Here is a 21568-nt window from a genome sequence, read left to right as displayed (position 1 = left end):
CCCACCCGCAGAATCACGCTATATCACATATCCGGCTTTTTCCAGTATGAAGGATCAGAGGCCAAGTTGTAATTCCGCCCTCTACTCTCTTCGTCATCACTGGTGAAGCTCCCCTCTAGATCTCCGCCAGCGGATGTAGAGGCGCCAGTGGAACCTGCTGTTCGCACAAACTTAGTCCCAAGCCCCCACAAGTTGTGCATCACGAAAGGGGACTGAGGACGAGATGGTTTTCTCGCTTGTGATCGGAATGCATGTGTGGATTGTATGTCAGTTTTAGCCATGATTCACGTGTTATTTTCCGTACGTTTTTTAAAAGTATTTCAGTTTGTGTTTGGTGATTTATAAAAACTAGTATAAAAAAAGAAAGATAAAGAAATCAATCAATCAATCAATAAAAAAATGAATAAGCAAATAAACAATTAACGAAAACTGGATAAATCTGAACCAAAAAAATTTTGCATGGTTTTTTGTAGCCTGCGTAGCAGGCGTCGAAAGGGGTAGGGGGTAGGGGGTAGGGGATAGGGAGGAAGGGAATTTTTGCATGATACGGAAATAAATTCTTGATTGAACATCGTATTTGAAGGAACATCTTTCAAACGCCAGATCTTCAGTCAAAATATTCAGTTTTTACCTAATAATAATTTTTAATGATCTTTTATACTTCAAGAAGACTAACAATAAATCGTTCTTAAAATGTGAGGTCAGTCGACGTCAGGTGACGTCGCATTCGAAATCGCAGCCAACGACCGGGAACAAGACTGGTGGTAGCCAACAGTGTGTCAGGCTTTCAGATAGTGGGAACGCCGCGAAAGCAATTTCAAGCAAAAATAAGACGCCCGTGACTCCCCACTCCCCGCGCGATTTTCTCAAACGATTTTCTCACCATCTCTTCACATTAGTATCTTGAAACCTGAAACAGACTGGAATTGGGGGAGACTAATAATTTTAGCGCCGCAGTTTTGCAACATTGTATGTTTTTATAATGCTGCAAAACAAAAATTTATACTCTTTACTGGAAATTCATTTTGTTAGTCCGAAACACTGAATTTAAGAGCAAATATGATTAAAAAAAAGTGAGGCCATGAAAAAAGTAATACCCTCGAGACATTTTTTTTAAAGGCAACTGATAACATAAAAGCCATATGTTTTCTACTTCTAATCAATAAGCAATTTCAAGCAAAAATAAGACGCCCGTGACTCGCCACTCCCCGCGCGATTTTCTCAAACGATTTTCTTACCATCTCTTCACATTAGTATCTTGAAACCTGAAACAGACTGGAATTGGGGGAGATTGATAATTTTAGCGCCGCAGTTTTGCAACATTGTATGTTTTTATAATGCTGCAAAACAAAAATTTATACTCTTTACTGGAAATTCATTTTGTTAGTCCGAAACACTGAATTTAAGAGCAAATATGATTAAAAAAAACTGAGGCTATGAAAAAAGTAATACCCTCGAGACATTTTTTTTAAAGGCAACTGATAACATAAAAGCCATATGTTTTCTACTTCCAATCAATAAGCAATTTCAAGCAAAAAAAAGACGCCCGTGACTCGCCACTCCCCGCGCGATTTTCTCAAACGATTTTCTCACCATCTCTTCACATTAGTATCTTGAAACCTGAAACAGACTGGAATTGGGGGAGATTAATAATTTTAGCGCCGCAGTTTTGCAACATTGTATGTTTTTATAATGCTGCAAAACAAAAATTTATACTCTTTACTGGAAATTCATTTTGTTAGTCCGAAACACTGAATTAAAGAACAAATATGATTAAAAAAACTGAGGCCATGAAAAAAGTAATACCCTCGAGACATTTTTTTTAAAGGCAACTGATAACATAAAAGCCATATGTTTTCTACTTCTTTCCTAAAAGGGCCCTTAAATTAACAGGAAATACACTTGTCTTCATTTGTGTATGCTAATTTCCCCAACTCATTGTTTTTCAAGGCGTTTTGAAGGATGAAATATTTTTTGTGTTTTCAAGCTGTTTGTTGCACGGTTCGCGCGTTGTGCCTCGCTAAAGGTTTGAATACAAGATAAATGTTACGAGATGGATCATATTAACTCTAGGAAGGAAGGAATATTTTGGAATTGTTAGTTTTTTTGGTCGACTGAAGAGCTTTTTCGTCGCTCAGTCTAGTCAGAGCAGCTGCCTCTTTGACGTCGCCTCGCAATGGAAGAAAGGTAAAACAAGGACGGTAAATGTCTAAAATTTGCATTAGTATTTGGCTATTTTTAACTGAGAAACACAGCTAATGCTGTCCGTTGAGTAACGAATAGTGGTCCTTCGTATACTGAAATATTCAGATAATAGAAAACTGTTCTATTGACTTTTTATGATCAAAGCATGATCAAAGCAGTTTCACTCGCTGCATTCAAGACGACTTCAAAATACATGGCGCTCAGGAAATAATTTCTGTAAAACCTCAAGGGGAAAGATATGGTATATATTCAGAAAAATATCGCATATTCGATTCGTTTTCATTCCATTCAAGTTAAGTTGTTATCTGGGAAAAGTCTGTTAGAAGTCTGAAAATTAAGCGTTCCATATGTCAAAAATGTTCCTCGCAGAAATAAAAAAAAAACCACTATGTTTTTGATTTTGGTAGTATGCAGTTTTGTTTTGATCTTGTGTCTTGAACCGTCTCTGTCTCGAACGCGTATATATAAAGAATGTAAAATTCTCTGGAAACTGATTAAGCGTTGGAATACTCTAAAAACACTGTTAACAAGCGAGCTTGATCTGCTTGATGCAACGTTCACGGTCTCGGAATCAGCTTTAATCTGAGAAGTCATCATTTTGCTATAAAACGGAGCTTTTTTTCGTGCTTAGGTTAAACTTTCGGGGAATCATTGAGTTTTCGTAAAAACAGGACGAGTATTAAAGATTATCTTATAGTTTAGACCTGATAATCTGAGATAAACGATAAATTAACGAGGGTTTTGAGATGGCTCACTTGGATTTTGAAACCGCCTATCCCTATTAGAGGCCAGATCGTATAAGTATAAAATCCAATATTTTAACTGCTTCATTAATAACTACTCAAATGTTGTTTATCGTATTTATATAGTTGAGCTACTTTTTTAGCCTCTGTCTAGAACATTTTAAAAGTCCTATATTATACTCTGACTGCCAGAAAATTGTAGTTCATAAGCAACAAAATTACCGTGCGAGCAGGTGAAGGTTTTCTCTGGCACGCCTAGTTTTGGCCTTGAGGTCGCTCGCGTAGCTTGTCAGTCGCGTGGTACGTTGGTTTGTTCATGTGCTTCAGCTACGCGTCTGACAAGCACGCGAACGGCTTCGTAAACGCTAAAATCCATGCAAAAGAGAAACCTCAGTCTAGATATGCTCCCAGGGTACAACAAAATATGAAAATGTATGTATAAAACTTAAACAATAAGAAGTGTTATTTAAAAGCAACTGGTTTCTCTTTGCATTTTAAATTAAAAAAACTGCACGTGCATCACGCTTTTTTGCACATTTCTTTGCCGTCGTTGCTCGACTACGACGTGAAACTTCCCAGTTTCACGTTTAATGGTGGACGTGAACACAAGACAACAATTTTCTTTTTTTTTTCTGAACTTCGATACAGTAGTAGAATCAACTCCTGAAGAATTCCCCAACATTAGACAAATTGAATCAAATGGAACACTAGAGTAATAAAGTTTGATACAGCGGGAACTCGCTTTCAAAATAACGTTTTCGCTGCTGTTGCCGTCGTGGTTGCTTAAATCTCTATTATGGCAGATAGAGTGGGTGCTTGTGGGGGGGGGGGGGGCGGGAGTCGGGGGGGGGGAAGGGGATTAGGGCGCTCATTCGAGGAAATACGGCAATTGGCCTTCGAACAACTTGGCTCTGGTGGTTAACTCAATTTATATGATAACGACATGACAACTGGAATAAGAAAAAAAATGTGAATGGATACGGAGGCATGCAGGAGCCCGTTAAATTCAGGCGTAACATACGGGTAGTTTTTGTCACCTAGCTGTCAAACCCCTTTAAAAAAATACTCAGTAAGGGGGGCCATAGAAAGTGTCCGTATTAAGTAGGTTGAATTAAATTTTGAGAAAATATAAGGGATTTCTCTCCCGAGGGATAAAGCAAAGTGTCAGTAATAATGAGGTGTCCTTATCAAGCGGGTGTCCTTGAAGAGGGGTTCGACTGTACTTGTTTGATAGAAAATTGTTTAAAATTAATAATAAATGATTTATTTGTATCTCAAGCTCTAAAGTAAAGAGGGATGATACAGATGGAAGACGAACATACAGGGAAATATGGCAGGGAAGATTAACTGAAACATACCAGCAAGGCAGCTGCGAAGAGTGCTGCAGGTGACTGGCATGCGCTTCCTGCTGTTGAAGAGACTTGTTTTTGTTTACCTATTCGAGTTAACTGCCAAGCTCTGTTAATAGCGCCTGTTGATCTGGCTGTCCAGTATAGTGATCATGAAAAATCGGCAGTTAAGCCGTGAACGGTCGTAACGTATTAATATTGCACCGAAGTGGTGGCATTACGGACCAAGCGACGACTGATCGAGAGCTTATTACTGCCTCAAGCTGTTGAGCAGTAAATGGTTTATCATATGGCCCTGACCGTAGAACAGCCAATCAGGGTACTTCGTTCAGTTTTGAGAATCGCTTGCCATTCAATTCTCTTGGGATGAGAAGGGGCAAATCTCTCAGTTGTCAGAAACCCTTAGGACTAGCCCTAGGCACAACATAGATGAACTGTAGGAATCAATCAGCATTTTCAAAATAATGATAACCGTAAGCAAATAATTAAAGGATTTTACCTTTATTTTGTTAGCGTTCTTCGTCACCTTATTGCTGAGATGTTGACAGGGATGACGTGGCAACTTGGACTCCTTGTCTTGGTTTTGATAGAAGTTTTCATCAATCTCATTCTCATGTTGGTCGAATTCCACGTCATAAAAGGTGACGAAGTTGTATTGAAAATATAGAGCGTTTTTACATGACGTCACGGCCGCCATATTGGTGTTCCAAAACAATGACGGCCGCGATGTTGGTGTTGCAAACAAATCCTGTGGGAGTTGGACTCTTTTCTAAGGGCCTGTTTACATGGAGTGGGGGACCCCGGTCTAGTGGGGTTGGTTTCTTTTGTTTTCACGCTCTGGAGGACACAAAACAAAAGAAACTTACCCCACTAGACCGGGGTCCCCCACTCCATGTAAACAGGGTCTTATTTAAATGCTTTATTTGTTCGCATAAATTTGCATAGTTGCTGGCCACGTGAGTGAAAACGCTCTATAAACTATCGCAACTAGCGCCCTTCAGTTTTGATAAATTCAACAAATTAACAATAAATTGAAAGACCCACCTGTAAACGACAAAACAGTTCTGAGTTAGCCAACTGCTAGAAATATAGCATGCGCACATGGACCAGAAACTCATAAGGGGTTGAACCTGTAACTGCAGTCAAATCTGCAGTCATATGTTTGCTTTGTACGTTGCTCGTGACGTGAAAATATTCATTTTCGCAAGCACTATATTTGGAACGAGAATTAAGAAAAAATTACTCAGGATGACCATTCAAACGTAAACGACGTGACGTAACTTTACTCGTCACTTAAAAATGAACTCGCGATTATCCCATCTCCTTCAGGGCCCAGTTGCTCGAAGCATGGTTAACGTTAACCAGCGTTTAATACCTTGACAACGTATTGGTTTTGATACTGCTTAGCCGATGGTTAAAGCTAACCATGCTTTGAGCAACTCAGCCCAGATCGTCAAATGTTTGCAAATTTTCAGGGGTTGAATCCTGAAGTTTGCATCGAAGTTAAGGGGAAAAAAAAAAGAAAGAAAAAGAAAGTCGTTGTCTTGTGTTTTCGCCCTCCGTGAAATTCGGCACATTCGCCTCGTATAAGTCGTGCAGCAACGGCAAAGAAGTGTAGAAAAAAGCGTGACGCAAGAGCAAAGTTGTTGTTAAACCTATTGCTTTTTTGAGGCCGCTGCGAGGGTTTTCAAATATGGTACTCAGAAAAACGAATATTCACGAGCATTGAGCGCGAATTACACGTGATCGACCCCTTATCAGTCTCACTTTCTGCATGTACTTATACTCTTCTTCCTTTAGATGAAACACACCTTGCAAGAATTCTTCTCCATTTTCTTGGCATCTTTATTCTTGGTATCTTTGTCCTTGAGGTAAGTCTAGCAAAACTGTTTTTGGATTATATTAATTTCTCCCTTTATTCTCATGTATTTCTTCGGTTTGGATTGCATTCAGACCTTGCCCATCTGGACCGGAAACTGGATACAATTGATATTATGGACTATTTTCACAGGTTTTGCTGAAATTCTATTCAATGGGATGCGAATATTACTTGAAGGACAAAATGGAGGTAAGATTTGAATTGAAGTTGACTTTGTCCCATAATTCTAGACTTCATAGCGCTAAACACTTGTTCTAGATCCCGCCCGGACGGCTCACATTCATGCGATCCCAAAATAACACATTCGCTGGCTTTTTGTTTCACTTCGGCAGAGGTTAGGTCTTTTTGCCAGCCTTCTCCGGCAAGGACAAAAAACTTTAACTTGAGGCTACACAAACTCAGAAAGTGACCAATTTTAAATTGATTTTTCAGATTTTCGACGCTTTTATCGTACTTTCAGCTTTTACAATAGAAATAGTGTTGAGGTAAGGGACTTATTCAAAACGATACTTTAAACAAATCGAATGCATGTCATACTCTCATCTCTTACATAATTACGGACCAGGGTCCTCCTAAAGACCTTTTGAGGGGCAGTGGGAAATATTTGGGCGAGACTTTTTGGGGGGAGTACTTCAGAAAGGCTTGTTTCCTACTGAAGATAAAGGGGTCCTTTCAGTGCATGAACGAGTAAGGAAAAGATCACCCATGATATCTGGTCGACGGGCTTTACTTGACGACCAATGCAAGCCATAGTAATCTGTGATCTCAATTCCCAATGGTAGCAAAGAATTTCAGGCTTATGACTGTGAAACTTCTTACTTTTTAAAGCCTCCGCGAGCAGGCTGTCGTCCCGTTGGAGTTTTTTTTGCCGCCTCTCCCGCGACACTCTCGCTGCTATACGCACCGCTCGCTCATGGTTGTCTTTCAAAAACTGAGCCTACTATAGCAGGCTATTTTTGTAATGAAGTTGCAACCGACAGAGTTATCTTGTGTTGTTTTGCAGTGTCTTACGAGCAAGGAAGGCATGGAAAGGATTCAGCTTTATTATCATTCTTCGGCTTTGGAGAATTTTCAGAGTTGTTACAAGTACGCTGCGAGCTAAAATCACTAGTCGCACGTTTTTGTTGCCCGTTTTAATTACCGAAACTTTAGGTACCGTAAAATTCCGAAAATAAGCCCCTCCATGTATAAGCCCCTCCAAATATAAGCCCCCCAAAATCGTAACGCAAAAAACCCTCCGTTAAATCGCCCATCCGAATATAAGCCCCTTTGGGGGGGCTTGTACTTGGAATTTGCCCTCGAATACAAAGTAAAATAAAGCAAAAATGGTAAATTTCTTTCCCACTACGAGCTAGCCCAATCAATTTTGAAACGCAAATTTCCCTCCGTACATAAGCCCTTCAAAAAGGGCCTATGAAAAATATAAGCCCCGAGGGTTATTTTCGGAATTTTACGGTAACCACTGACAGCGGCTACTACGAGAAATGCATATTTTTATCAACGTTTTTTTGAACTAACGTTCTACTCAGCATCATCTGAAGTTTCAAACATGCAGCTGGATTTTTGAAAACATGCTTTAGAAATGTTAAAGGGATGTAGACTGCTTGAAGTTCTCTTCTCTGTCGAGTTATCCCGGCAAGTTCGCAAAGCAATGAAGGGATTGTTTCTGGGAGCTCGATGCTTCACCGCTGGCGTCAGTCTGTATGTGGCGCGCTTCCTCAGTAATTTTGAGAAAAAAAAATAGTCTGCTCACAGTCTAGAGCGATTTGACAGCCATAGTAAAGCCGAAATACTAGTTTTCATACAGCTCCATAAGGTTGAAAATCACTACGGCCAGGCAAAAGGGAAAGGAATTAAAGAAAAAAAAGTAAATGTCTTTTTCATTTCGATTGGCCTTACTAGAGACAGGCTGAGAATGAAACAAAAACAAAACGAGGAAAAAAAAATAAACAGAAGCAAGGACAAAGTCGTAGTTTAGTTTTCAGGGAGGCAAGCGTGCAAGGTGTAAAGCAAATGTTGATCTTTCTCAACAGACCTGGTCGTATTCGGCGAGGATTTCTACGAACTGATAGAAGAAGACGGAGCTAAGCCAGCGCAACAAGAAGAAACAGAAACAGAGAAAGGCACAGAGAAGAGTGAAGAGAAACAAGCGTTAACCAGGAGTGATTGAGGGGAGGATCCAAGATTGTTTAAGAATAAAAACAGAGAAATAGAACTTAAAAGAAAGAATAAAACTAAAACAGAGTACCGAACAGAGGTTTAAGTATAATAATAAGGGCTGCTAACTGATAAAACGTACAAATGTTTTTATTTGTTAAGCAAAAGATAGAAAATATCGATATTTACTACAATCATGCATTAAATCTGAAATATGTCAAATGGAATAAAACGAAGAAAGAGCATATCTACAAGAAAATTATGTACAGAATAATGTCGATCGTTCTTCATGAATTCTACCAAAGTATACGAAGCCATACCTGGTTCTATAACTGGTTTCGTATTTTTCGTCTTTAACATCACGTTCGCGCCGTAAATCAGTGAACGCTTTCACTCGTGAAAACGCCAGCAATAATATAATATTCTTCATTAGGACTGTTTAAATTTCGGCACTGAGACCATACGATGTGCAAATTCAATCCAAGGGCTTGGATTGGATACTATAAAAGTCCTTACAATTCTATACCCTCCTCAGCAATACGACAACATCCCTTTCACTGGAAAGCCTGATTGATCAAAGTATTTTTCACCGGGACGTAATACTTGAAACTATCAACAACGCAATGTTTAGCGCATTGATTTATTGTCACGTGAACACTTCTCACTTTTTGCCTCTTCGTCTGGCGGCCAAGCGAGCCCGCGTTTTTGCTGAAAGCGCACTGCTTGCACCTTGTGTGGTGCTTGGAGCGCCAAATGACGGCGCAGGCGTAGAAGATGCCAATGCAGTTCCCATGGTGCCACTTGACCCAGGATTAAAGTTGAAACCACCGCTGGGCATGGATGGTGCAGGCATGGCCGCTGGGGCTGAAAATTACGAAAAAGAAAATGCGTGTAAAACAACCACACAGACAAAGAAACCGAACTGATGGAACAATGAACCAAACAGAGAAGTTTAGTTTAAAATACGACGGTATAACAAATGTCCCCGGTTGCAATAAAATGCATGGGTCTTCTTTGCAACTCCATCATGAAGAACACATTTTCCCAGTCTTTTATCACTTGGTTTTATCAGAGCTTTATACTATATATGGCCAATAAACAGGGCGGACTTACTTGCAGCTTGCACTGATGCCTGTCCAAAACCACTAAACGAACTGCTACCTCCTGCGGTACCTAATTTAATTTTAAAAAAGTTTGTGTAGATGAGTCAGTTCATCAGGCCCCGGGTTGTTCAAACGTCGGATAGCGCTATTCACCGGATAAATCACTATCCAGCAGGCCCCGGTTGTTCAAACGTTGGATAGCGCTATCCACCAGATAAATCACTATCCAGTGGGTAAACATTACGGAAACCAATTGCGCTATCCACTGGATAGTGATTTATCCAGTGGATAGCCTTATCCACCTTTCGAACAACTGGGGCGAGGTAACAAAATTGTTTCCCGTAATACTTATCCGCTGGATAGTGATTTATCCGGTGGATAGCGCTATCCACCGGATAAATCACTATCCAGCGGGTAACGCAATTGTTTCCCGTAATACTTATCCGCTGGATAGTAATTTATCCGGTGGAAAGCGCTATCCAAAGTTAAACAACCCGCGGCAGGTTATTGGGTACAGGTATGTCTAAACATCAAGTACGTGCATATGTAAGAACCCCCGAACATTCGGTAATAAACTGAGATGCTTCTTATGTTAGGTAAGAGACTCAGAGAGCCCAAATTTTATCCTGTGTTTCTTAATCTCAGTTCAGTTTCATATATGTGAGTTTTTGCTGTACTAAATTATACGCGGATTTGACTAGTCATTACTATCGATATACAGCTAAGATCGTTCCATGGGAATCAGTTTTATGATGTCCGCATTAAAGTACCGTAAAAACAGGTAACTGCATTCTAATCTAAATGTTGGTAACTATAACATCAAATCAAAAACTTACCAAACTGAAAGCCTCCCGTACTGTTGCCAGCTGCATTGAATGTAAATCCTCCTGGTGTCGTCTTACTTGCGGTTGCACCAAATTTGAAGCCCTCAGAGGTACCTGTTGCATTCTGGGTAGGTGTTGCCCCGAAGGCATTCTGTGTAGAAGGTTTACTACTAAAACTACCAAAAGGTGAGTTTGTGTTGGGTTGAACAGCATTTGGAGCAAAGCTGAAAGTAGATTTCGATGCCTGATCAGTAGGCGCAGCAAAAGCGCTCTGTTTGGCCGGCTGGTTCAGTTGAGCTCCAAAGGCATACTGGGTAGCTTGGGTTCCTAAAACATTTTGGGTAGGAGGCTGCTGTGGGGAGCCAAAAGCACTCTGGGCAGCTTGATTCCCAAAAGAACTTTGGGTAGCACTTTGACTTCCAAACACACTTTGGCTGGAAGTTTGTCCAGCTTGTAATCCAAAAGAATTCTGAGTTTTAGGTGCCTCTGAAGTAAATGCACTCTTAGGTCCAAATGTACTCTGGGAAGCTGCTGGGCTTTGCTGTGCTCCAAAAGCTTTCTGGGTAGCACTGGATCCAAAGGTACTCTGGGAAGCTGGTTGACTCTGTTGTGTTCCAAAAGCATTCTGGGTAGGAAAGGATCCAAAGGCACTCTGAGAAGCAATTTGGTTAGGCTGGGTCCCTAATGAAGACTGAGTAAACGGACTTGCACCAAAATTAACACTGGAGGCACCCTGTGCTTGGCCCGTTGACGCTGATAAGGACTGCAAGCTAGTGGAACCAAATGCTTCTTTATTCTGTGTTGTTAAACCAGATGAATTCTGTGCAGTGTTTTGCCCAAATATGCCTGATGAATTTGCAGTGAATGTAACCGCCGTAGATTTACCAATTGATCCAAAAGGACTCTGCGGTGTTGATGTTAAATTGTTTCCTGCTACTCCAAAGGTTAAAGGATTTTGAGAAGTACTTGTTGTTAACGTAACAGTATTTTTACTATTTATAACTGCAGCCCCATGACTGCTTTTTGATCCAGCCGTCTCTAAGCCAAAAGTATTACGTGTTACACTTGGAACTGACAATTTAAACCCCCCCTGTGTTGTAGCTACGGCACTTGTCGATGCCCCGGAAGAAGAAACTGCAGGAAAACTAAAATCAACTTTCTGGGAAGATAGCTGACTTGAACGCAGTGAAGATCTCACGGATGACTGAACTATGCTTGCACTTAGTTGAAAACTAGTTGTAGATGTACTTTGATTTGAAGAACCTGTCAGTGAAGTTAAATTGTCAGTTGTTTTCGATTTTAAGAACGAAGAATTTCCAAGAGATGATGAAGAGAATGAATTCGTTTTTAATCCTGGAACGCTCAAACTTGTCGCAGATGATGTAAATGGTGTATTTGCTTGTAAAGTTCCCAGGCTAGGATTTGATGCACTAGCACATGTGGCTGTAACTAAATTATCTTGTTTTGTAGCAGCTGTTGACGACACTGCCCCGGTTGTTAACAAGTTTGCAAGTAAACTCTGTCGGGATTGCAATAATGACCCTGCCGAGGATTGTGGTTGGGCAAGAGCACCATTTCCTTGCTTTGTTTGACTGGCCAGGGAAATGGCAGTTGCTAATGGGTTCCCTGTGGTTGGTTTTGGAAATCCCGTGGACAGAGCTGGTGTGACAAGGCTTTGAGTGGTTACTGTGGTTAGACTTACTGTGCTTGACACAGGATTACCAGAAGGGATCTTTAATAAGGATGAAGAGATGCAAGTTGGTGCAGTTGTTAATGGCACTGCTGTTGCTCCTACAAAGTAAAAAGAGGGTGTTTAAACGAAAAATCAGTATCCACAAAGTAAACCCATTAGAGAGCTACATACAGAAATCATACATTCAAGTACGAACCACTTGAATTTCCTGAAGCAAACACTAGTTAAACTGTCCCTTTTATAAAGTTTTGCGGGACAATGGAATTAAAATGAAAATCTTGAATTCCTGCTCTCAAAGGCCAACGCTTAGCAGGTGAGCTTTAAAAGTCACTTGCCCAGCAAAAAAATCTTCATGTCTTTGAACCAGACAAGTAATAAAATGGGACTCACTCTGTCTATGATCTAAAGTGTAGGCCTTACATGAGAGATGGATATTAAGTGAAACCCTCACTAAAAAAAGTATCTATCTATCTACCTATCTAACTGTCTGTCTATCTGTCTGTCTGTCTGTCTGTCTGTCTATCTACCTACCTATCTGTCTGTCTGTCTGTCTGTCTGTCTGTCTGTCCATCTATCTATCTATCTATCTATCTATCTGTCTATCTATCTATCTACTTTGGGGTGATTGGGTCCTGGAAAAGATGAAAAGAACAGCAAATAACGATTTTTACCTGACTTTGACTTCTCTTCCTTTTCATCCTCTTCTTCCTCCTCTTCATCATCATCTAGAAATTTTTGGACTCTTTCCCATGCCAGCTTGCGATCAATGTTGATCTGCTCCTGGTTAATCTTTCTGCTCACTTTTCTTCTTTGAGGCTAAAATTCATTAAAAGAGTTTGTTAATACTGCATTATCATTTTTCCCTCATGTCTTCATTCCCATTGGATAAGAGCATACAGATGATTCATTCATGCTGCCATCAAGCTGAACACAGACAGGGGGATTCACGCATGCAGAAGCTTCCCAGATGGCAAGATCCTGCCAGTAAACAACAGCAGTACAAATGCCCTTAGTTACTTGATTTGGTGGTGAAATGTAAGAGTTATGGCTCTTTTTGTAGTGATGATGTTTATGTGTGATTATAATCTAGACAAACAAAACAAGTTTACTTGTAAACTGTAAGAGCTCTTACCATCTCAGATTCCTCATTAGAAGCACAGTAAACTGGTACAGCTCGTCGTCGTGAATCTTCTTTAGAAGCAAACCTTGGAACCATAAATCGCTTCTGCAATCAAAGCATTATTTTAATAACCTTGCTACATGCACATACAAGTATGGGATGAATTGATTTGTATAGTACTAACTCTTCTTCATCTCTTCTCCCTGACCTTGGAGAATTTTGTTTTTCTTTGACCATTCCCTGAGATGTGGCAACCACGTAAATGGCGCACATTGACAAACAAATTTGTAAGTTGCAGGGTTTTCGGCAACTAAGTATCAAAGCCTGAGGCTGCTTTAATCTAGTGATAGAGTTGGAAACAGTGTTGTGAGAGTTCTTGTTAGCTATGGAACATCAAAAATATTGTTAAATAGTTGTATGTGAAGTTAAATTGAAAATAACAACGTTTCTGTTTTCTTCTTACTTGGCATGACTCCATCACTAAAAATCTAGTGAAAACCAGATTGTTGGAGTTGGAAGTAGAAGCAGAGGGATAAACCAATCAGAATGCTTGTTACCAGGCACTGTAATTGGTTTAGTTCTTCACTTTTGCTTTCAATTCTCATGAGCTAGTTCTCACTAGATTGTACAGGATGTAGTCTTAAGAGGAATCGGAAGGCTGCTTCAGATCACTACATCATAAGCTCTTGTATGTTTCTCATTATTATTTTGTAACCTGAGAAAAAAGCTGAAATTTTGCAATACCACCACTGGTTTCCCTGTGAAATGACATCTAAGAAACAAGCGCAGAAATTCCGTACTGATGACGCATCACTACCCAGATTTGGGTAGTGCTTGAACTGATGGGTTGAAGCAAATTTCCCTCACGGCATGACCAATCAGAGTCACTACCCACATCTGGGCAGTGATGAGTCATCAGTATGGAATTACTGCACCCGTTTCTCAGATGTCATTTCCCGGGGAAACCAGTGGTGGCATCGTAAATGTTGGCTGTTTTCTCAGGCTGCTGATTATGACTCTGGCTCTTAACACCATCGAACCAGCTTTGAGAAAAACAACCACACACTTTCATACATGTACCTGCTTATTCTTGGAGGCATCTACAGCCTTGTGCTCTGACTGCTGAATGGCGTCATCTCTGTCTTGGTGAACAGTAGTGACTCTATTAGTTTCTTTGCGCTTTTTTACGTCATCTTTTTCCATCTGAGAAGTTGACGATCTCTTAGTTGAATTCTCCTTGTGTTCCTTGTCACTTATTCTAGTATCTTCTTCATGGCTACTTGTATCAGAAACAGCTATACTATCTCCCATGTGTGCATCTCCTTTTTCAACCGTTGCATGTCTGCAAAGGAAGAAGTGTGAATTATTATAATGCTGTCATGATTGTGTGTACAATGCTTTTTCTAGAAGATTGTGACTTTCTCCAGGAAAATGTACACTAATGCTTTTCCATTAAACAGGCAAAGACTAATAGATAATACTGACCTGTGACATTCATCATTCCCAGTGGATGTATAATTCTTGATTTTCTTGGATCTACTTCCTTCTGTATCCTCCTTGCTAGTAGCCTGTTAAAATTTAGTGCAAGGCTTAAGAAAACTACTACAAAAAAAATTAATGATCTACTACAGAGCTGACTTTGAATACATCAGGAGATAGCATGGCTGAGTGGTTAGTGCACCACACTGAAAATATTAAAATGGTTTTGTTCCTTGGTAACCCTAGTGAAGCCCCTAAATCATTCTTACAAATATTCTGTAGCCAGTTACAGCTGTAGTATGCCATTGGCTGGTTTGACTGTTTAATCAAGGGGAGTGCTTGTAAGTTCAGGGTTGGAAACCACATTTTTTGGAACACTTGCCATCTTGGTGAGTGATATTCAGATTGTACTCACCAAGATAAATTTCTACTAACAAAATAGCCCACCCCCACCACCACAACACTTAAACCATGTCAAATAAAGTAAAAGAAACAACTGCCCAGGTGATGTTATTTTTCGGCTGTGTTTACAGGAAGTAATGTTTTGACTGTCTTTTGATCCAAGCTGGGTCAGCTTGCCATTTTGAAAAATCCTCTTCCCATGCCCCCCAGAAGGCTAAAACTACAGAGCTCTCTGTGAGTGCGCCAAGTGAACTAGTCTTCCAAAATAAACAAGGAAATATTCCATCCCCTTACTTACATTTTTGATGATAGAGTTTTCCTCTGTTATAAAGTATTTGGAAAAAAATTTGCTCAAAATTTGAATGAGTGTTTAACACAGAAGTATTAATTAAAATAACGCCCTTACGTGTGCCAATTCTGTTTCAACATTTTTTCTTTTCTGCAGCACAGAATTTCTATGATCTTGTGCTTTCTCAGCAGGCTGAACCGTAGTATGATCTATGATCTTGCTTCTCTTGTTGATATTTTCTTCTTTCCTTGTTTCTTTACTGTCCTGATTGGCTGTCCTCTTAAGACCTCCAGATAACGTTCTGTTGGATCTCAGGAAAGGGCCTTCTTGAGGAGAATCCAAAGTTTTACTGCTAACTGGGTTAGTACCTCTCCTGAAGCACGGATTGAAAATAAGGATACAGTCGCGTCAATTCTCTACATGGTTTGTACAACTTCAGACAAACAAATTTCAAGGACTTTTCAATAACAAATTACAGTTTTCAAGAACTAAGATTTAATCAATGTATTAAAATTTTTTTGAATATTTCAAACACCTCACGCATGGCAAAAACACGTCATGGAGTCGTTAACGATTTTTACTTCTTCAGCCATAGTTGATCACATTATTTTTTACTTTTCATAACAACACTTGCAAATGACTTACAATGGCATCTGAGCTACAGAAATAGCATTCAAAATAAAGAAACAGAAATAAAATATTGTTCATGCGTAAGAATATTTTTATGTTAATTACCCACATGATGTTTATTAGAGGATGAGCCAAATTTTCCCTAGCAAAAAATAAAAAAATAATTTTACAGAAAATTGTGTCCGGAATAGATGTAAGGTAGTGAATTTCAAAGACTTTTCAAGACCTAATAAAGAAATCAAGTACTTTTCAAGGACTTTAACCAACTTCAATAACTTTTTACAACAACTAATAAAATTCAAGACCTTCCAAGATTGTACATGTATGAACCATGCTGTAAATGGCGGTCCCCTTTGGGACCCAAACTAAGGTTAGTGTCCATCTAAGAGTGACATTTGTCTTAGAGTTCAATAAAGGGAGTGGAGAAAGGCAGGAACCAATTGTAGTTTTTACAAAGGTGTCCATCTTATGGAGGTGTCCATTATTAAGAGAGAGTTGACTCTTATAGGAAAATGTACAACTTCATATTACACTACACTGCTGTTGCAAAGTTTGGATCTGTGAGAGGCATGTTTTGTAGATATTTCACGACATTTGTATAGAGGAAAAATATTGAGAAATTATCCAAAAATTTCTAGGGGGTCACATAATGGGACAAACATTTCTACCAGGTCCTGGTTGTTTAAACTTTGGATAGCGTTATCCACCGGATAAATCACCATCCAGTATTATTAAGTATTAGGGAAAACAATATAATTATTATTGCATTATCCAGTGGAAAGAGATTTATGCATTGGATAGCATTATCCACCTTTTGAACAACCAGGGCCAGGGTGAACATAATGTGATTTCTCATCGAACATATGCCAAGAAAATCATTTCGTCTTGTTCTTTCTTTCTCCTCGTCACAACCCCTAGACTCTCTATTTCCTCTGCAATGCACCCCTCTTCCCCCCCAAAGCAGCAACCAAAAACAGGAACAAGCATAAGTAACAAGCTTGCTCATAGGCTGGTCTTCACTAGCATTAAGCAAGGGAGTCGTAGTCACAAACGGAGGTGTAGAGATTATGAATCTGACTATGTTCCCTGTGAACACCAGCCTTTAGGCATAAAAAAGAGATCACTAACCTTTTTGTTGGTCGTAGAGAAAGTTCTAAATCATCTTCCTCATCAACAACATAGCTTCTTTTTCTGCTTTCCTTCAGGGCAGACAGGACAGTAGCTCTGCTGCATGGATTTGCTGGGTCTGGTGTAGTTCTTTTGAAAGGGCTATTTGATCTTCAAAAAATCATGTCATAATTTAAATTAAAACAAAAATTGACAATATGAAAGAAACTTGACATTTCAATGGTCTCATGTCACCATTGTCAAACATTAAGAAATTATCATGATTCGTGGTAATATACAATGTATATCTAGCCAGATTTTTGAAAACATTACCATCAAATGGACCTTTTGTGTCCAACAGTTTTTTTTTCCGGCCAAAAACTCTCTCCAAAGAAAGCCATCATAAAAACTAAGAGTGTAACCATTGCTTTTTTCTCTTCTCCTCCTTTCCCTCTCTTTGCTCTTTCTTTTTCTCCTTTCCTTTTCCTTCATTACTGTGATTTGGAAGTTTATCGAGCATAAGAAAACTGCCTTTTGATGCCTTGTCACTCAAATGACTGCAAATTTCGTTAGGTTGGGTTTCAAAAAATTGGCTAGAGAGAGAAAGGTAAAGTGCAAAACGGGCATGTATATATTTTATGCATAAAAATGGAAATATGACAAACAAAGACTTTCGCACAGATGGAGTCCAGTTGAGTATTGAGTGTAGGTCTTTAATCTCTGATAATTTGCAATCTAAAAAACCCAATCTCACGAGGATGAATTGCTTTGTTTTTGTCATCTTTGAACTTTCAAGAAAACAAATCATTTGCTCAAGAAGTGGCACACTGAGAGTCTAACCAATCAAGATGAGAACTGAAACCAGAAAGACATTGTAGGTGTTCTTGGTGTTGCAGAAACCATTCTTGTTTTGCTTTTGTGCTGTGGTTTGGGGATTATACAGTCTCTTTTCAATCTTTTGTATTACGTCACTTGGTGATTTTACTGCCCTGCACATCTGAGAAACTACCGACAATGCTAACGTCTACCTAAATAGATGTAGTACAAAGATATAAATAATCATAATGCATAGTACATGATCAAACAAATAATGCTAATTACTCTGACTTACAAAGTAAACATTCTATTAATTGTGACATCTGGTGAAGCAATCTTAACAGTGGAAGGTCTCTGTAATGCTGGGTTTAACAGGCTGAAGTGATTTGATTTACGCCAGTAAGCAACAGAGCTCGCTCTTGATAGCTGATATGGGTTACCTAATTCTCTGTTATAATGCCATGGTTTCCTTGCTTGATGTGGTGAATACTGGGGTATTGAACTGAAAAAACAAAACAAACAAAACAAAAAAAACGGTTAAAAGATACATCAGTTGCATACACTGTACACTCTAACTTACCACTGATCACATTAAAAAACCTTTTTCATATTTTTCACTTTTATGATACACATTTGCTTACATTGTATGCCTATAACTGCTACCTTAATGCAAGCCTGCTGTAAATTTGCACTCAGTCTTTATCAGAATACTCCTACCCACTCTTCCTTTGTCAATTGAAGGTGAACCCTACTGGGGTTGAATTCTTAAGGACCATATTCAAGTGCAGTAAGAGAAAAATAAATTTTGTCAATGTTTGTTTACGTTCTCCATAAAATGCAAAATTTGGCATTGCTAGGGTATAGTTGTGCAAAAATGGCAAAGAACTGTAAACAAGTGTGATGCATGAGCAAGGTTGTTGTTTTGCTTGTTAAACGTATTCTCTTTTTTTGCATTCTCGTCACCATCTCGTTGATGAATCCTAAAGTCCCTAATGTTTCCTGCCAAAAGAGAGGAAGTGATGTCATTTGACGTTTTGACATAAGCGACACGTGGATGAGCATGCTCAATGGAAGAGCAATCTGTCACTCGCAGTGGTTTCTCTCCCTTCATAGCATAGCGTTCTCACAGGAAAAACCACTGTTCACAGGGTAGAGGATGGGGGGAGGGTTTGTATATTGAAAGTTTATGGAATGGCTCATAGTATACAGGTATCAAAGAATGTGCAGGCTTTTATAAGCGTATCAACGGAAGTACAATAATTATTTAATGTACAACTGTGTACATTTACTCATGCATTATTATAGACACCCCCCATTAGAAAAAGAGCTTTTTAAAAGTAAAAAATTATCCCATTAACGAAGGTTAAGGCAAGCTTTATGCAGAAAATAGTTGCCAAGTTGGAGCATTTTTAAGCGTAATTAATAAGCTTACCTCGTATTAAAACTAAGCCTCTTGGCGACTTCAGACAGTAATGGCATAGGTGATCGCAGCGTAAATTGCCCTTTTGGTGAGCCAGTAAATTGCAGATCCTGAAATTCCGAATAATAGTCGTGCATTTTCTCTTGAAAAGGCACATCCGGTTCGTCTTCTCCTATTTCATGCGAAGAATTTCTCTGCTGCCTTCCAAAGTTATACGCGTAAATCAGAAATGTGAATACAAGAAGAAAACTCCAAACTAGTCCAAAAAATGCCCACAGAATAACAATAACTAGGCCAAGTATGCCTAAAACCCGAAGTTCGCTTTCTTTCAACGCCATATTCCTCGAAAAGAAAGCGAACTTATTCGGAATATTCGATCAAGACAAAATGTCGGACTTGAAAATCCTTTCTGCGCATGACAAGTGCAAGGCGCCATTTTTTAAAACGAACCTCGCTTTCATGATAACATAACGCTTTGACAGGGGACCACAGAGGAAAACGTTTTCTCGAATTGGGCGTGTTTGGGCAAGAGCCATAAATAACAAAACAGCAAAGCAAAAAGCGACTTGAGGCTTCACGATATTTCGGACTGACAAGCCGTCATTCTTTAGGGGATTTAATGAAGAATCGGAAAGTCGATTGCTCCTTAAACGATTAGAGACTTTTTTGATCCGCGCCGCGCGCGCGTCGGACTGGCACCTTGTTATCACAACCCCTGTTTTCTTCCTATGAAAAACCCAATCATTTCCTTATTCTACAACCTCGGTAATACGACTAGCCGATACGACCAACTACGACCACCTTTTGGACAGCTGTTATTTGACGCTGTTTTCTTCTCTGTTTGAAAAATCTTGCGAGAAGTCGCGCGCGAGAGGGACGTCAAAGGAGAGAGCTCTGCCGACTGAGCACAACACCGACAAATTTCACGCGGAACAAGCTTTGCTATCGTTAAAGGGGGCCTGGGTATAGTCGTCTCCTATATCCTTGTTTTAGAAGGGAATGCGGCAATGAGATGATAGGGGGATGGGGTGATTGAAACACAAAATTTGGTTGTATGAACTTGAGGCTGCAAAGTCTGTAGCCTGCAAATACAGCCATCTCTTCTCGTTCCGACCTCGTCGTTGGGGACGTTGCCTGAGAAACGTCCCTAGCGCCAAGGGGCCAGGAGACACGGCTGTATTCGCAGGCTACAAAGTTTAAGAAAGCCCTCTGAACGTCTCCCGGGGATGCTAGCCAAAAACTCCTGAAAATTCGTTTTCTCAGCTGTTAAGTTTGAAAGCGAATTTCGCGCAATCTGCTAAGACCCGCCTTAGCCATGGTAATTGAATTGCCAAATTTAGTAAACTCCCGCGAAAATTGATTTAAGCAAGGGAAAGTTTCACTGAAAAATTAAGGAAAATCGCCCGTGAGTCGCTAGTGAATCCGAAATTAGAGAACAAAAAACCTTATTTGTGTTGTACTTTCGCGATTTTAATCCTTCAAGTGTCAAGAGGGCACTTAAATCATTACAAAAAACATAAAAATCATTACAAACACTAAAGTCAATTAGATTGATCACACCACGTTTAAATTAAGACTTCAAATCCCCTCCCACAAGCACTCAATTATTGACTGCCAACGTGTTAAGTGTAAGGAAATGTTTCATCCAGTTTAATGTGACAGATATACTTAGGGAAAGCAACAGTTTTTTAACAATTATTCCTCGAGCCCGAATGGGCTGTGAGTCAATAGCCATGAGGCCGAAGGCCAAATGGTCTATTGACTCAGAGGCCGGGGCGAGAGGAATAATTGTTTTAGTAAAATCAAACTAGCTGGTCAAAAATATCGAGACAAAACAACTTTAGCTAGTTAAAGCTAAGCTCCATTTTTGTAGCCAAAAAGCCGGCGCTTTTCGCTACTAGTGGGCCATAACATATAGCGCAGTATAGTAGCTCAACCAATCAGAACGCAGCATTGATAATAGACCACTGGCTGGATCATTTACTAAAACCGGCTATTTGCAAATTTTGCATGCACATATTATTTACTTTAGAGTGTCATTGTGAAAGTTTCAATTAAAAAGGTGTTTTTCAATTTTTATGGTGTTGCTTACAGCTAATCAACACGTCATTGTTTATAAGAAGAGAAAAAGAAAAACAGACGGAAAATTGATTTTTTTTATTTTTCTACAGTTGAAAAGCATTGTCAATTTGCCAATTAATGCTTTTGACTAGAAGACAATGATCGACTTCATGTAAAAAGGAAAAACATGGAAAAAGGAATTGACGGATTATAAAAAAAAATTAAAAGGAAACGGAAATTATTATAGAAATCCAGGGAATCGTAGAATATTTCCACGACCAATGATTTGCA

The 21568-nt window shown here is 39.4% G+C and overlaps 2 protein-coding genes across 2 annotated transcripts; one reads left to right on the top strand and one right to left on the bottom strand.

Annotated features, from left to right (window-relative positions):
* Positions 1-1960: 1960 nt before the first annotated feature.
* On the top strand, positions 1961-8580 carry LOC140942669 (voltage-gated hydrogen channel 1-like). Its single transcript, XM_073391621.1, has 8 exons — positions 1961-2187; positions 4228-4335; positions 4811-4938; positions 6098-6168; positions 6309-6365; positions 6609-6661; positions 7180-7262; positions 8210-8580. Exons 1-8 carry the CDS (start codon positions 2177-2179, stop codon positions 8344-8346), a joined length of 648 nt encoding a protein of 215 aa, XP_073247722.1. The 5' UTR covers positions 1961-2176; the 3' UTR covers positions 8347-8580.
* On the bottom strand, positions 8466-19614 carry LOC140942660 (uncharacterized). The gene is made up of 11 exons (XM_073391610.1): positions 19229-19614; positions 18092-18298; positions 17002-17151; positions 15361-15616; positions 14559-14641; positions 14154-14415; positions 13086-13178; positions 12625-12769; positions 10273-12051; positions 9447-9506; positions 8466-9197 (listed from the first exon to the last, which is right to left on the bottom strand). Exons 1-11 carry the CDS (start codon positions 19552-19554, stop codon positions 8995-8997), a joined length of 3564 nt encoding a protein of 1187 aa, XP_073247711.1. The 5' UTR covers positions 19555-19614; the 3' UTR covers positions 8466-8994.
* Positions 19615-21568: the final 1954 nt, after the last annotated feature.

This window comes from Porites lutea, chromosome 1 (genome assembly GCF_958299795.1).
Source record: "Porites lutea chromosome 1, jaPorLute2.1, whole genome shotgun sequence".
NCBI lineage: Eukaryota > Metazoa > Cnidaria > Anthozoa > Scleractinia > Poritidae > Porites > Porites lutea.
This window is presented reverse-complemented; position numbering and strand designations above follow the sequence as displayed.